We start from the raw sequence: 17,500 nt of genomic DNA, 5'->3' as shown, positions 1-17,500 counted from the left end.
ATCTAAGTGTGTAGTTCAATTTAACAGCTGACAGATATTCAACATAATTCATGTGTGAGAGTCTAACAGAAGGACGGACAAAACCAGTCAAATATCCACTGATTTAATAACTCTTGTCATGTTTTATTACCAAGTATAAACCGTGATAATGTGAGAAGTGCTGAAGGAGTCTGAACACACTTGGCTCGGCTGTGTGCTCAGATGATTCCCCCAGTGTGTGTGACTGTAACTCCCTGTTTCTGGGCAGAATGGAGGCCTGAGTGTTCCCAGTGCGGTGCCGGACGGAGACGAGGCGGATGGGTCGGCGCTGGGGGACGTGGAGTCCGTCGTGCCGCTCGACGACAAAGACACCGCAGGACTCGTGAAGTTCGGCTGGATCAAAGGAGTTCTGGTGCGTCCACTAACCAGATTGAAGAAAAGTGCGATGTGCGATAACTCGTTTAATAATGCGATACTCGATATGCGATGCGATAATGCTTAAAGTGTGTAAAATAAACTTAAATTATCTTTCAAATATATTTAAAATTACATAACCTACATTTTTGTGACAAGAAAACATCTCCAGAGTGTCCCCAGATGTAAACAAGTTAAATTAAGACTTTTTAAGACTTTTAATGCCACTTTGACTTAAATTTAAGACCAAACCTGTGATGGAAATGCACATTATATTACAAACGTATACATTTGTGATATTTCAATAATTTCGATATACAGGTGAAACTCGAAAAATTAGAATATGGTGCAAAAGTTCATTTATTTCAGTAATTCAACTTAAAAGATGAAACTAATATATTATATAGACTCATTACATGCAAAGTGAGATATTTCAAGCCTTTATTTGTTATAATGTTGATGATTATGGCTTACAGCTTTTGAAAACCCCTATTATTAGAATATTGTGGAAAGGTTTTCAAGCCATAATCATCAAAAATATAACAAATAAAGGCTTGAAATATCTCACTTTGCATGTAACGAGTCTATATAATATATTAGTTTCACCTTTTAAGTTGAATTAGTGAAATAAATGAACGTTTGCAGGAGTTTCCCCTGTACTGAGCAGCTCTAGAAACGATCATGTGATGAGAAACCGCTGTGTCTGATGGTGCGGTGTGTCGGCAGGTGAGATGCATGCTGAATATCTGGGGGGTCATGCTGTTCATCCGACTGTCCTGGGTGTTCGGACAAGCAGGAATAGGTGAGATGTGTTTACAAACCGTCCCTGAACACATTTACATTCAGCACAGAACACACACTCTCAGAACACACACTCTTCAAAATCAACACGTTCTTCTCAGTGTGAGGAACATCCCGGCTATTCTCAGAACCTTCTTCCAGGAACAGAACGTTAATAGAACGTTAGTTCAAAGTTATTTGGTCTTCACTGCAAAAGTGCTTTTCTTACTTAATATTTTTGTCTTGTTTCCAGTCCAAATATCAAAACATTTTCAAATCAGGAAGCATTGACTAGAGAAGCAAAATGACATAAGAAATTATATGTTGTTTTCTGAAAAAGAAACATCGAAATGAAGTGAGTTTTTGCTTAAAACAAGCAAAATGATCTATGGGAGCTTGTTTCCGCCACAGAATAAAACATTTTAAAAGATATTTGCGACTTTTTATCTCACAACTGCGTGTTACAAAGTCAGAATTGCGAGATATAAACATGCAATTGTCAGATAAAAAGTCTCAATTACCTTTTTTTATTATTTATTCTGTGGCGGAAACAAGCTTCCATAATGATCTGCCAATGGGGTCAGAAAAATATTCTTGTTTCCCATGTGATTATTTTTCTTGCCCCATTGGCAGATGATTATGCTTGTTTTTATTTTCATTTTATTCCCCAGAAAACGAGATATAATTTCTTATGTCATTTTACTTCTCAAGTAAATGCTTCTTGATATAAGAATTTTTAGATATTTGGACTGGAAACAAGACAAAAATATACTTTTTTATATATCATTTTTTGTTTTCGTCCTAATGTTTGTTTTACCTCTACATTTGCATTACCAAGAAAACATTTTTACACTTGGTGGTGCTGAATGTTCAGAGTTTCATTTGGAGCGTTTGTTTCCGAATCTGGTGTGTTTTCTCCCTTAGTTCGTTTACGCATCGCCCTGACATACATACATTGGTGTGAGTGTTTGTGTGTCTCGACAGCTACAAATAAAGCCACGTTAAGCTCGCGGAGAGAACTTCGATCCATCTCGATGGATGATGCACATGGAACTGACCAATCAGAGCACAGTTTCACTAAAGTTACATCAGTTGTCTTGTGAAAGCGAACCGAAGTGTTTCGGTGTGGAAAGCACTGAAGGTCACCGCCGGTGTTTAATGGTGGGTAACTAACAGCGCATAAGAGGTTTGAGTTTCTGTGAGAGTTCAGGCGGTTCTGAGAAGTTCAGTTCCAGTCAGACACCTCCAGCTTCAGGCCAAACACATTACATCAGAAACTCACCGCCGGGACGTGCTTTATGAGGTGTGTGAGACCGCAGGCCATGAGCGCCTTTAGTCCTCAATGATCCCGTTATAGCGCTGAACACACACACACGCACGCACACACACACACACACACACACACACACACACACACACACACACACACACACACACACACACACACACACACACACTCACACACACGTCGGGTTAGGAGATTGAAAATCTTAGGAACCGGATTGAAACACAATCTAAGTTTATGAGATGAGCTCACTGATATAGTCAAACAAGCGTATGTGTGTTTATATACTGTAAACAGTGAAAACGTGAGTATTAATTCAGTCATTTACTCACCGTCACGTCTTTCCAAACCTGACTTTCTTATTCCTGTGGAACACAAAAGAAACAGATTGAAGTTTGTTATCCACTGAAATTTCTTTCTCAGTTTTTTTTGTGTGTCTTTTTTATCCTGCAGAAATATCGAAACATTCTTAAATCAGCTAAATTAAGTCTTGTTTTCTGAAAAAATGCATCAAAATGAGGAGTTTGTGCTTAAAACAAGAACAAATATATGTTAATTTAAGTAATTCTCCACTGAAATGTTATCTGATCTATTCTGGATGTGAAAAAATAAAGTTCTTTCTCAGTATTTATGTCTTGTTTAGCAAAATTAAGTGAGTTTGTGCTTAAAACACGAACAGATATCTGTCAATGGGGTCAGAAAAATTTATCTTTTTTTTTTTTTGATTCCATTGGTGGATATTTGTTCTTGTTTTAAACTTAAACTCTCTTAATTATAATGCATTTGTGCTTCAGTAAATTACTACAAGTTTTGACATTCAAACTTGAAAACAAGAATATTAATTTTTGCAGTGCAGTTATATTAAATCATCACATATCATGAATAAAAAGTTATTATTTCACGTTACCTGACATAATGTGTGTGTGTGTGTGTGTGTGTGTGTGTGTGTGTTTCAGGTCTGGGAATAGTGGTGGTGTTGTTGAGCATAGTGGTGACCAGCGTCACGTGTCTGTCCATGTCAGCGATCTGCACCAACGGTGTCGTACGAGGAGGTAAAACTTCACACTTTAAATGAAAAGTGGCTTTTTATGAAAAAAAAAAAGATTTTTCCCTATATACAGGTGGAACTCGAAAAATTAGAATATGGTGCAAAAGTTCATTTATTTCAGTAATTCAACTTAAAAGGTGAAACTAATATATTATATAGACTCATTACATGCAAAGTGAGATATTTCAAGCCTTTATTTGTTATAATTTTGATGATTATGGCTTACAGCTTATGAAAACCCCAATTATTAGAATATTGTGGAAAGGTTTTCAAGCCATAATCATCAAAAATATAACAAATAAAGGCTTGAAATATCTCACTTTGCATGTAATGAGTCTATATAATATATTAGTTTCACCTTTTAAGTTGAATTACTGAAATAAATGAACTTTTGCACGATATTCAAATTTTTCGAGTATCACCTGTATGAATGATCAATATATTAAATGGTTTAACAGTATATTTTAAAATATGTAGAATATAGTGTTAATATATTGCAATATATTGAATAATACACAAGGAATTGCCACTTTTCATATATTGACAAATATGTGAAAATATATTTACTAATATATCATAATACATGCAAGTTTAGAAAGCATGCATGGCAAGCAAAGCATGCTGGGAACTAGAAATCTGCTGTAACTGTGTGTGTATATGTGTTCACATTTATATGGGAGCATGTATGTGCAATATATGTACACAATAAAGGATAAAACTGTGTGAATATTACAAGTAATGCTATTTTTGTCTTCATTTATGTATTAATATACAGCCATACATGGTCAATGCATATATTGCAGTATATGGAAAAATATAAGCACTAGTTTCCCATATATGGGAATGTATAATGTAATATTTGGCATTATATTTAGCAGTGTATTCGCTTACATTAGTGTGGTGAGGGTGATGAGTGTGTGTGTGTCTCCAGGCGGGGCGTATTACCTGATCTCCCGCAGTCTGGGCCCTGAGTTTGGTGGATCCATCGGCCTGATCTTTGCGTTCGCCAACGCCGTGGCCGTGGCCATGTATGTCGTCGGGTTTGCGGAAACTGTGGTGGAGATACTCAAGGTACAAACACACCACCATTATTATCCAGCAATATTATTGATCTCCTGCACTGACAGCATTATATGAGAACTGAACTGAGCTGGACGATGACATCACGGTTTTCTCCAGAGCCGCTATAAATATATATATATATAAATGAACTAAATTAATAACTTTTTTACAGCAGAAATGAACCATCACTGAACTGACTTAAGCTGGACTGTGACGCTATTCTCTTCTGGAAACAAACTCTGTTGCATTATTGTCCTGTTATCTCTGTAAAGCGTCTCTGAAACACTCTGTGCTGTAAGAAGCGCTGTAGAAATAAAGCTGACTGGACTCGACAGGATCACATGGTCGCCAGCTGGTTGTGTTTGGATGCATAAACCCTCATGGAAGTTCAACACGTCTATCTGCTCTTTACAGGAAAATAACGCGCTTATAATGGATCCAATGAATGACATCAGGATCATCGGCTGTATAACGGTGGTTCTGCTGATGAGCATCACTGTGGCCGGCATGGAGTGGGAGGCAAAGGTAAGCCAGATGCATGCTGGGATTGAGGTTTAGGGATTCAGGTCATGGGATTTTCTGGGATTCAGGTCATTTTTGACCCGGAAAATAATTGTGAAATTTTATACAAAATTGAGTGTTCATCAGAGGGGTCCAAGACTCTAAGCACCACGAATAGACACAAGAAAAATTGAATGGATTCGAGGAGTTTTGTGTTTGAAATTGAAAAAAGTAACACACCCTTCCCTCTCGGGTCGATCTGACCCCTTTAGGAATGCGAGGAATGCTTCAGTTCACATAGAGAAACCTAAACATGCTCAAAATTCAAACTAAAAATGCTAAAACTTTACCAAAAAATAATTTTATAATGTGTACCTGTGTATCTGAATGGGCTTTAGGACCCAGCGGATCAGCCCCTCTGCTCCATATAGAGCTATAAGCCCATCTAGAGGCATCAAATATCATGTGTTATTATTTATTTCCACAAGAGGTCAGAGACACTCAATGTAGGATATTTAGAGCTGAATTAAAAGGGTTATGCATGAAATTGTGAGTTATTTTGAATTTAAGTTGAAAGAATGTGAGGAATGTGCTTAAATTACTCTTTATTTATTATTTATTGATCAAATCTAGTAATTTAAAAGTAAATAAAATAATCTTTTTAAAAAAGCATTAAAAATAGATCAAATATTATCAAAATGAAATAAAATAAGCTTTCTGAAAAAAAAAAGAAAAAAAGTTTAATGTTAGGGCTTCGGGTCATTTTGACCCGAGAGGGAAGGATGAAGAAGAAGCTTCTCTCTCTCTACAGGCTCAGGTCGCTCTGTTGGTGATCCTGCTGTTGGCCATTGGCAATGTATTTGTGGGAACAGTGATTCCCTCCACACTAGACAAGCGGTCCAAAGGCTTCTTCAACTATAGAGGTGAGACAGAGGAACGTCATGCAAGTAACGCCGGCATTTGTGCATGACATTTTAGGAATAAACAGTCACATCTGAGGCCTAAAGTATCAGTCTAACTCTTTCTGAAAACAGAATCCATCGCAAAGGAAAACTTTCTACCGGAATTCCGGGATGGAGAAACGTTCTTCTCTGTTTTTGCCATCTTTTTCCCAGCAGCCACTGGGATCCTGGCTGGAGCCAACATCTCTGGAGATCTGAGAGTAAGAGCGAGTGTCTGGTACATTTATAATCTGAAATTAGGGATGCACCGATATCAAAATTTGGCCGATACCGATAACTCGTTATATTTGAAAGCCGAGTAAGAGTAAAAGCCATGAAGCACACAATTATAATGTTCTAATTATAATTTCAAATTTAGCTGATACCGATAACCGATAATTATGTATATTTGAAAGCCGATAACCGATACATTGGCCGATAAATCTAAATTCAAATGTTTATATATTTTTTTGAGAGCCTGATTGCAAAAAAAAAGTCTCAGCATTAAAAGCCAAGAAGCACACAATTAAAATGTTCCAATTATAATTTCAAATTTAGCTGATACCGATAACCGATAATTATGTATATTTGAAAGCCGATAACCGATATATTGGCTAATAAATCTAAATTTAAATTTTTACAAACATTCTCACCAGTAAAAGCCATGAAGCACACAATTATAATGTTCTAATTATAATTTTATGTAGGCTAAATGACAGACTTGCACTGCACATGTTGCACTTAAATGCATTTTCTTATTTGAAGTGATTTCAATCATATTTCAAGCATTTCAAAACCATCATGTTGAACAGTGCGCATCTGAAGCGTCTAAGCTGAAGGAGATAATCCATTATTTATCGGCTTGAATATATCGGCCACATTTTCTTATCAGGCCGATAACGATAACATTAAAATGAACATATATGGGCCGATACTGATATGGTGGCCGATATATCGTGCATGGCTGTGCAGTTAAATCATATGCTGGTTCAACATTTTTCACACACATTCACCTCTGATTTTCCAGGATCCTCAGGCTGCCCTTCCCAAAGGAACGCTTCTGGCCATCTTCATCACAGGAATAACCTACCTGGCCGTCGCACTAGTTGTTTGTGAGTCCTGAACGCACACTTGAAATGACTCTCTCCAGTCTCAGTCTGGACGTCTAACACAGCGATTGCACTGATTCTCGACAGCCGTCACTGTAGTTCGAGATGCGACGGGGAGCCGCAACGACACTCTTCTAGTGGGTTCGAGCTGCAACTTCTCTTCGGCTTGTGATCTGGGCTACGACTTCTCAATCTGCCAGACCAGCAAATGCAACTACGGCCTCATGAACAACTTCCAGGTGGGAGTCATAAACATCTGAGGGAATAAATCAGAAATACAGTTAAACAGTGTGTTGCTAGTTTTTGGAGCTGTACATGTTCTTAAAGGGATAGTTCACACAAAATTGAAAATTAGCCCATGATTTACTCTCCCTCAAGTCATCCTAGGTGTATATGACGTTCTTCTTTCAGACGAATACAATCAGAGTTATATTAAAAAATGTCCTGGCTCTTTCAAGCTTCATAATGGGACTGAATGGGTATATTTTTTTGGAAGTCCATCAAAGCGCATCCATCCATGATAAAAGTGCATCCATCCATGATAAAAGTGCATCTATCCATCATAAAAGTGCATCTATCCATGATAAAAGTGCATCTATCCATCATAAAAGTGCATCTATCCATGATAAAAGTGCATCTATCATCATAAAAGTGCATCTATACATCATAAAAGTGCATCTATCCATGATAAAAGTGCATCTATCCATGATAAAAGTGCATCTATCCATGATAAAAGTGCATCTATCCATCATAAAAGTGCATCTATCCATGATAAAAGTGCATCTAATCATCATAAAAGTGCATCTATCCATGATAAAAGTGCATCTATCCATCATAAAAGTGCATCTATCCATCATAAAAGTGCATCTATCCATGATAAAAGTGCATCTATCCATGATAAAAGTGCATCTAATCATCATAAAAGTGCATCTATCCATGATAAAAGTGCATCTATCCATCATAAAAGTGCATCTATCCATGATAAAAGTGCATCTATCCATCATAAAAGTGCATCTATCCATGATAAAAGTGCATCTATCCATCATAAAAGTGCATCTATCCATCATAAAAGTGCATCTGTCCATGATAAAAGTGCATCTATCCATCATAAAAGTGCATCTATCCATCATAAAAGTGCATCTATCCATGATAAAAGTGCATCTATCCATCATAAAAGTGCATCTATCCATAATAAAAGTGCATCTATCCATCATAAAAGTGCATCTATCCATCATAAAAGTGCATCTATCCATGATAAAAGTGCATCTAATCATCATAAAAGTGCATCTATCCATGATAAAAGTGCATCTATCCATCATAAAAGTGCATCTATCCATGATAAAAGTGCATCTATCCATCATAAAAGTGCATCTATCCATGATAAAAGTGCATCTATCCATCATAAAAGTGCATCTATCCATCATAAAAGTGCATCTGTCCATGATAAAAGTGCATCTATCCATCATAAAAGTGCATCTATCCATCATAAAAGTGCATCTATCCATGATAAAAGTGCATCTATCCATCATAAAAGTGCATCTATCCATAATAAAAGTGCATCTATCCATCATAAAAGTGCATCTATCCATCATAAAGTGATCCACACGGCGGGTTAATAAAGGCCTTCTGAAGTGAAGCGATACATTCGTTTAAAAATATATATCCATATTTAACACTTTATCGACCAAAATACCTAGCTTCCGGCAGACGGCCTACACCAGTCGCCTTACGCCAAAAGAGTAACACTTGACGATGTATGACGGATGTAGGAGTAGCGCAAGTTTAGACGCCTCTTGCGTTTGGGTTCAAGGGTTAGTCTGTCTCCGTAAACCGGTGTGTACGGCCGTCTGCCGGATATACACCCATCCACTGCCATTATAAAGCTTGGAAGAGCCAGGACATTTTTTAATATAACTCTGATTGTGTTCGTCTGAAAGAAGAAAGTCATATACACTAGGATGACTTACGGGAGAGTAAATCATGGACTAATTTTCAATTTGGGTGAACTATCCCTTTCACAGTGAGACTCACCGGTGTGTGTTTGTGTAGGTCATGACTCTAGTGTCTGGGTTTGGACCGCTCATCACGGCAGGAACGTTTTCAGCCACGCTCTCCTCAGCTCTTGCGTCTCTAGTGAGCGCGCCCAAAGTCTTCCAGGTCAGAGATCACACACACACTATTTAAAGTGCCTGTAATACTATCAAGTGTGTATTAAAGCTGTTTGCAAATGTAAAAGCTCTGCAAAGTTTCAAAGATCAATGCATATAAATGGAGTTTTTGTTTCCTAAAAGAAAGAAGTGATTCTTAGATGAAACGAGTCGTCATTAATTCAGTCTCACTTCCTGCTGAAACTATGCAGATGTGTGACTAATTTACATAATGCCCACCTGTGGTGTTGATTGGCTGAACAGTATCTCTTAGCCCCGCCCTCGTGTTGTTCGCGTCGAGAAGACGCTGTTTTCTGCTGACAAAGCAAATCCACTTTGATGCACTTCCAAAGGATGAGGAATCTTGAATCAGAATAACAGCAGCATCTCTTCTCTTCTCTGGTGACGAGGGCGGGGCTATAACCTGTCACTCACACGAGATCAGCCAATAGCAAACCACAACCCTCCAATCAATTCCGCACGGACACAATCAAGCCCCGCCCACATGTGTTCTTGTTCCACAAGTGTTCACTCAGACATATGACACAATAGAGGAGAAAAGAAGAGCACAACTTTTAGTTCATGCAAACTTTTAACCCAATATATGCCTGATCAGTTATAGACATTTATAGGACGATCTTACAATACTATATAAAACTCAGTAAACGGTAAAAGACTGGATGATGTCGTAAAGAAGCTCTTAAAAATCTCTCAGGCTACATGATCTACATGATCTACATGATCTACATGATCTACATGATCTACATGATCTACATGATCTACAAGTTTTGACGCTGCAATTACAAGTACCGGTACATTTTCTGTCATCTTTGCACAAATGTAATATGAAAGTTGTACCAAGTAACTTATTATGAAAGTAAACTGCACATGCCAGTATAAACAGACAAGCATATAGGTAAATATGCGTCATATGACTAAACACGTGTCATTGTTTTCAAATACTTTAGTTTTGACATTTGTTTTAGTTTTTTTTACATTTTACATTTCGTTGTTACATTAAATGTATCCACTTTGGAGAGACATAAAAGCCATCTTAGTGTGGACAGAAGGCCAAAATGTAGAGGAAAAAGATGCATTTTCAAATGTATCCAGATTAAAGTAGATGTAGCCGTAACGTCCCCCTGTAGTCAATCATTTTATCTTGTCACCCCCTTTTTTTTGAACATACATGAAAATGCACATTTCGAACTTAAATGGTTGTAATTCAAGAATGCTTTGGAATATAGACGTAAGATTGATCTTGTTTTAAAGAAGACATTTAGCAGATTTTTGTAGAAGTGAAATAAATTGAGAAAGTGAAACAGAAAAAAAGTTATAGAAGTTTGAGTTTATGAAAATGTACAATGTAAAAAATGTAATTATTCTTATTTTATATAAAACATATATTTTCAAAACCTGGGCGACTCTAAAACTGCAGAAGAATCAAAGCCAAAAATCTGAACAAGTTGTGTTTCAAATTTTAGGTTGATATCTCAAAAAATGAGCTTTCAGTAAGATTTTGTTTGGGCGCAGTACCGAACTTTTTCACTAGATGACAACCAGACTCCATTACTGCCCATATAAGAGCGCCTCCATTTCCATGTGTTTTGAGTGATATGAACCATTATTTCCACAATTTTCATACAATTTATGAAGTAGACATCCTATTCAGAAGTAATATGAGAAGTTTGGCAGATTTTGATATGAATTCAACCTCTAAGGAACACATAAAAAGAACACGCATGTGCGTTATAGCTTCCTGCAACAAATGGTGAATCTATCATTTTTTTCCCTTTATATTTAAAAAAAAAATCAGACCTTTTTTCTAAAATAATTGAATGGATGCTATCTTTTGAACTCTTGGCATGAAAACAAACTGAGGTTTCTACCCTTCTTTCATGATTTTTCATGTTCAACACTATTTCAAAATAAACGTCTAAACACGCCTTAAGAGTATGAAAATATTCTTGTTGCAAATTGATAAATTACGGCTCCTCTGTAATTTATTTTGAAAATGAATCACCAAATATGGAAACTAGAGATTGTAAGCTTTCAAATGATTTATAGTTTGTCAAGATTAGTTTAGGTTTAGTATAGGATATTACTGTTTTAAAAATGTAATGGATTTGGGCCCACCGGTGGGCCGGTGACACTTAAGGGGTTAAAACTAGAGCCGACCGATATATTAGCGCGCCGATATTAGGCATTTTCCTAACTATCGGTATCAGCATTTATAATGGCTGATAAATTAATATTTTAAAAAAAATGCTGGTGCGGTGATTCATGTAAGGGTGGCGCTGCCAATAAAGCACATAAATGCTGTCACAAAGAACTGGCAAAAGTAATGATTGTGAATACATCAAATATAGCAAGGAGACATTTTAATTTTTTATTAATAAACAAGTGTTTTCAGTCAGTGTCGCTGCAAAGTTGACAACGCTGACTCGCGATCTTCAGTGAACACGCCAGAGAGAAATGCACATTTCATACGGATTACAGCAGACAGAGAGCAATCTGTCTTTCGTTTTGAATTGTTCTGTTTAAAAGTAGACATTTTAATATAGATATATTTCTGCTGAGTTTTGGTTAATTTATGAGACGAGTTGCAGTTCACGCGCCGGCGCCTCCGTGACAAGATTACCTATTATCTATCCATATCAGTCGGGCTCTACTTAAAACTCATCTTAATCACCAAATTTACATATTTAAACGTTTTTTCCTTGAACAAAATTCTTCATGCCTTAAAATATCTTGAAGGTAACTCGACACCCTCGCCTCATTTAGTATGTGCGGTTCTCTGAATATGCAAATGAGCCCCGCCTCCACTCACTCCCTCAGCTCAGAGATCCACTGGTTGACGATCACACGTTGATCTGATTGGTTACAAGGTCGTTTGTGACGTCAGAAACACCAGCGATTTCAAACCGTGTTTTTGAGACTGTCTTTGGTTCACTGCAGTTTTAAGCAGAAAATACTCAGCAATGCTGTCGACTTATGAACTTACACATGGTGTGTCTTAAAGCGTATTAAACACACCACATAGACACATAAACAACATTAAACGCTGGATTTTCACACCAAAAATGATAACTATATTAGAGTCCACACCAGCTGACGATAACGTTCTGTTATTATAAGTGCACTGCAGTTTTGTCGTCTGGCGCTTTAAATACTCAAGCTCTTTAAAGCAAGATGGATTCTGATTGGCTATCAATGTTTTTTCAGTTATCAGCTGAAAAAAAATCATTGAAAGTGATTTTAACTATATTCGTTATCATTGCAGTGTGGACTCTGCTATTCTTTTACATTTAGAACGATATCTTTATCATTATAGTTATCGTCCTCAGTGTGAACGGGCCTTTATTCTACTTTTCACTTGCCTAATCTGGACATTAATAGTGAATCTGTCTCGACTCAGGCTCTGTGCAAAGACAACATCTACACGGCCCTCAAGTTCTTCGCCAAAGGTCACGGGAAAAACAACGAGCCAATCAGAGGATACCTCCTGACCTTCGTCATCGCTGTAGCGTTCATCCTCATCGGTGAGTATCAGTGGTTAAAGGATTTGATGTGGCAGGAGTGATCATGTGACAGGAGTGATCATGTGACGGTGGGTGTTTGTTTCTCAGCTGAGCTCAACACCATCGCTCCCGTCATCTCCAACTTCTTCCTGGCTTCATACGCCCTCATCAACTATTCCTGCTTCCACGCCTCATACGCCAAATCCCCAGGTCCTGTCACACACACACACACACACACGCTCTCTTCCACAACCCAGTGAGCCCTGCAAAAAATAATGTTTTCCAGTACAAATATCTAGAGATGCATTGATTATAAAAATGTTGTCCGATAACCGATAACTCTTTGTATTTGAAAGCCGATAACCGATGCTGATAAATCTAAATCCAAATTTTTATTGAATTTTTGAGAGCCTGATTACAAAAACAAAAGTCTCCCCATTAAAAGCCATGTCCCAAACACACGATTATAATGTTCTCATTATGATTTTATGAAGCCGATATGACAGACTCGTGTCGCACTGAACCATATTTTCCTTTGTTTAAGTGATTCAATCATAAGCATTTCAAATCCATCATGTTGAACAAGTGCGCAGCTGAAGCGTCTCAGCTGAAGGAAATAATCAATCATTTATCAGCTTTAATATATCGGCCACATTTACCTATCAAACCGATAACACTAACATAAAAAAATGAACATATATGGGCCGATACCGATATGGTGGCCGATAGGGATGGCCCGATACCATTTTTTTTTTCAAACCGATACGAGTACGAGTATTTACATTTGTGTACTTGCCGATACCGAGTACCGATAGTATACCGATATTTCTACCGCAAAAGTAATAGGCTCCCAGAGAAGAAGACGACTATTTTAGAACACAGGTTAGAAGACTGTTTTTATTTTCTTCTCTGCCAGTCTAAAAATAAATAAAAATTTGTAAAATAATAAATGTATTAACACACAAACCACTGTTAATTTAACATAAAAGCAAGCAGGCTACTGCGTGCATGGTCTGGCATGACTGAATGCTGCTCCGTTAAATCCTAAAAAGCTGACAGTTCCTCGCGATCTCACACAACTCTGTTATTATCAATGAAGCTGACTGCACAATGAATCTTTCATAATATCCACAATTTGTTTGTTATAATTAGAGGATTTGCCAGCATACAGAATTCAGCTCTGAACAAATAGTCCGTTTTGAGCGGTAAGGGGAGTCTATCTTAAATGCTTCTGATTCGCCATTGCGTTCCAGAAATCAACACATATGTCTGTGATTGGCTACATCGCTCAACGCTGTAACCATGTTATGAATAGAAACTCTGGCCTGTAAATCGTTTCTATTTTGTTGTAGTTGTTCTTGTTGCTTTTCTGCAAGAGATGAATAAAAATCTATTCGTTTTTATGTTTTATTTATAGATATTTCTAGTTTGCGGGAGTCCCGCGAATCGTTTTATTCTCCCGTAACCCGCACACACAGAGTGAGTGCATTACCGCCCGCGCCCGCGCTCGGCCATCAGATCTATGATGCGTCTTCAGATGTTTAATTAGATTGCTGGTGTTAAACGATGTACTTTCTTTCCCTCCTCTCGACACCTTAGCTGAACATAACTTACAGTCTGCCTTGCTGTTGTCATCATCCCTTATCTTGAAATGAGCCCAAACCGCCGACATTATACTTTCCTATGCCTCAGTTCACCTCGACAAAGCACTCGCGGCGGCCAGTTTCGTTTTGCAAAATGTAGCTACGTGGTATCGGTGCGTGGTATCGGGGAATTTTTATGAGTACGAGTACGAGTATATGAGGACAGTATCGGCCCGATCCCCGATGCCAGTATCGGTATCGGGCCATCCCTAGTGGCCGATATATCCTGCATCCCTACACTTATATAAACATTCTTAAATCAACATACACTAAACTAACAAAAGCCGCGTTTCCATTACCCTTCAAATTGCGCAAATTGAAAATACGCACAACGGAAACACGTCAATTTCGCAAAAACTCCAGTTTATCGCAAAAAAGTTACGCTCGCATGAGGAGGTTTTTCAGGCGATTCGAAAAAGGAATATTTCACAAAACTGCAATGGAAACAGGTTTTTGCGCATTTACAGTCACCTGACGTAGATGATGCGGTGTGTTTGGACCGAAAACGAGACAGAGTTCTTTATTAAATTCATAAAAGACAAAAGAATTACAGGAATACTGGATTCTAAACCTCAAAGAAACGCCATGATCAATTCATGAGGGAGAAACACAGAGACACTCCTCATATGAGCCGCTCACAGTATACGAGTCTTTCCCTGCTATTAATGCTGGATAACACACACACACACACACACACACGTCTCCTCCATTAATAATAATAATGTCTTGTGTGGCGGCTCTGACAGGTGAGACTCAAAAAATGAGAATATGGTGCAAAACTTCATTTATTTCAGTAATTCAACTTAAAAGCTGAAACTAATATATTATATAGACTCATTACATGCAAAGTGAGATATTTCAAGCCTTTATTTGTTGTAATTGTGATGATTATGGCTTACAGCTTATGAAAACCCCAAAGTCAAAATTAGAATATTGTGAAAAGGTTTTCATAAGCTGTAAGCCATAATCATCACAATTATAACAAATAAAGGCTTGAAATATCTCACTTTGCATGTAATAAGTCTATATAATATATTAGTTTCAGCTTTTAAGTTGAATTACTGAACCACTTTTGCACGATATTCTCATTTTTTGAGTTTCACCTTTATATAAACCTCCCAACGTCCGTCGCCACGATCTTTGGAATGATTATCATGAGAAGAAAAAATGACGTTTTAGTCGCATAACATCGGTGAATGGAAACGCCGTCATTTCGCAATAGTTTTTTATCGATATTTAGAAAACATCGCAAAAGTTTTGCGCAAATCTGTAATGGAAACGCGCCTAAAGTGTGTAGACTCAGTAAACTCGTCCTGTGTGTGAAACTCTGGTGTGTGTGCAGGCTGGAGGCCGGCGTATAAGTACTATAACATGTGGCTGTCTCTGTTCGGAGCCGTGCTGTGCTGTGCCGTGATGTTCGTGATTAACTGGTGGGCGGCGCTCGTCACATACGGCATCGAGTTCTTCCTCTATATTTACGTGACTGTGAAGAAGCCAGGTAAGAACGCAGACACACCTGAACATACAACAGTTTGGGATCGGTAAGTTTTTTAAAAGAAGTCTCTTCTGCTCACCAAGGCTGCGTTTATTTGATTAGAAATACAAAAAGTAATAACACGGTAATATTTTTAAATATTATGACAATTTAAAATCCCTGTTTTCTATGTGAATATACAGTAAAGTGTAATTTATTCCTGTGAATTTTCAGCATCATTACTCCAGTCTTCAGTGTCACATGATCCTTCAGAAATCACTCTAATATGAGGATCTGATGCTCAAGAAACATTTATGATTATTATCAGTGTTGAAAACAATTGTGTCTTTTTATTTTCATAATTCTTTGATGAATAGAAAGTTCATAAGAGCAGCATTTCTATGAAATAGAAGCTTTTGAAACATTATAAATGTCTTTACTGTCACTTTTGATCAATTTAATTAATCCTTGATGAATAAATGTATTGATTTATTTTATTTATTTCCCCCTTTATTTATTTCTAAATAAAATAAATTTTTTTACTGACCCCAAAATGTTGAATGTTACAAAAGCTTCTATTTCAGATAAATGCTGCTCTTATGAACTTTCTATTCATCAAAGAATCTTGAATATAAAATGTAAATAACTGTTTTCAACACTGATAATAATCATAACCGTTTCTTGATCATCAGATCCTCATATTAGAGTGATTTCTGAAGGATCATGTGACACTGAAGACTGGAGTAATGATGCTGAAAATTCAGCTTTGATCTCAGGAATAAATTACACTTTACTGTATATTCACATAGAGAACAGCTGATTTAAATTCTAATAATATTTTGTGATTTTTGCTGTATTTTTAATGAAAATAATGCAGATTTGATCAAAGACATAAATAACACTTTACTATATTCACATAGAAAACACATACACTCACCGGCCACTTTATTAGGTACCCCATGCTAGTAACGGGTTGGACCCCCTTTTGCCTTCAGAACTGCCTCAATTCTTCGTGGCAAGTGCTAAGTGTTAACGAGCAGTTGGACAGGTGTACCTAATAAAGTGGCCGGTGAGTGTAGATTTAAATTTTAATAATACGTTTTTTTCATCACATAAGCACAGCGTTGGTGAGCAGAAGATCCTTCTTTTAAAAACATAAAAACATAAGAAATCGTACCGATCCCACACTGTTGAAAGCCCCTCCTGCACAAGAGCGGTGTGACACACACATGAGCGGTGTGACACACACATGAGCGGTGTGACACACACATGAGCGGTGTCTGACGTCTCTGCGTCTCCAGAGGTGAACTGGGGCTCGTCCACTCAGGCCGTGACCTTCATGAACGCCGTGAACAGCGCTCTCACCTTATCCAGCGTGGACGACCACATCAAGAACTTCAGGTGCGCGCAGGCCCACACACACACACACACACACACGCATGCTAGACGCAGATCTGATCTCGGTTTCACTCCTCCTGTCCTGTGTCAGACCCAAGTGCCTCGTGATGACCGGATCGCCCAGGACCCGGCCGGCGCTGCTCGACGTGGCTCATTCACTCACGAAGAACTATGGGTTGTGTCTGACCTGTGAGGTGT

At 37.7% G+C, this 17,500-nt stretch overlaps 1 protein-coding gene across 1 annotated transcript in view; it reads left to right on the top strand.

The window, feature by feature from the left end:
* The window catches only part of slc12a1 (solute carrier family 12 member 1), a 41,944-nt gene that overhangs the window by 1,969 nt on the left and 22,475 nt on the right, over window positions 1-17,500 (top strand). Inside the window, exons 2-16 of the mRNA XM_056242809.1 lie at window positions 248-391; window positions 1,120-1,195; window positions 3,415-3,510; window positions 4,438-4,577; window positions 4,983-5,093; window positions 5,881-5,992; window positions 6,104-6,231; window positions 7,038-7,122; window positions 7,207-7,358; window positions 9,169-9,276; window positions 12,685-12,808; window positions 12,896-12,997; window positions 15,773-15,928; window positions 17,206-17,305; window positions 17,394-17,500. The exon at window positions 17,394-17,500 is cut by the window's right edge and continues 5 nt beyond it. Of these exons, the coding sequence (XP_056098784.1) occupies window positions 248-391; window positions 1,120-1,195; window positions 3,415-3,510; window positions 4,438-4,577; window positions 4,983-5,093; window positions 5,881-5,992; window positions 6,104-6,231; window positions 7,038-7,122; window positions 7,207-7,358; window positions 9,169-9,276; window positions 12,685-12,808; window positions 12,896-12,997; window positions 15,773-15,928; window positions 17,206-17,305; window positions 17,394-17,500 (1,741 nt within the window). The remainder of the gene's footprint in view (window positions 1-247; window positions 392-1,119; window positions 1,196-3,414; window positions 3,511-4,437; window positions 4,578-4,982; window positions 5,094-5,880; window positions 5,993-6,103; window positions 6,232-7,037; window positions 7,123-7,206; window positions 7,359-9,168; window positions 9,277-12,684; window positions 12,809-12,895; window positions 12,998-15,772; window positions 15,929-17,205; window positions 17,306-17,393) is intronic.

The sequence above is a fragment of the Rhinichthys klamathensis genome, unplaced genomic scaffold, assembly GCF_029890125.1.
Source record: "Rhinichthys klamathensis goyatoka isolate OS25496 unplaced genomic scaffold, OSU_Roscu_1.1 h1tg000755l_1, whole genome shotgun sequence".
Classification (NCBI taxonomy): Eukaryota; Metazoa; Chordata; class Actinopteri; order Cypriniformes; family Leuciscidae; genus Rhinichthys; species Rhinichthys klamathensis.
Note: the sequence above shows the minus strand (reverse complement) of the source record. Positions and strands in the feature narration are given on the sequence as shown.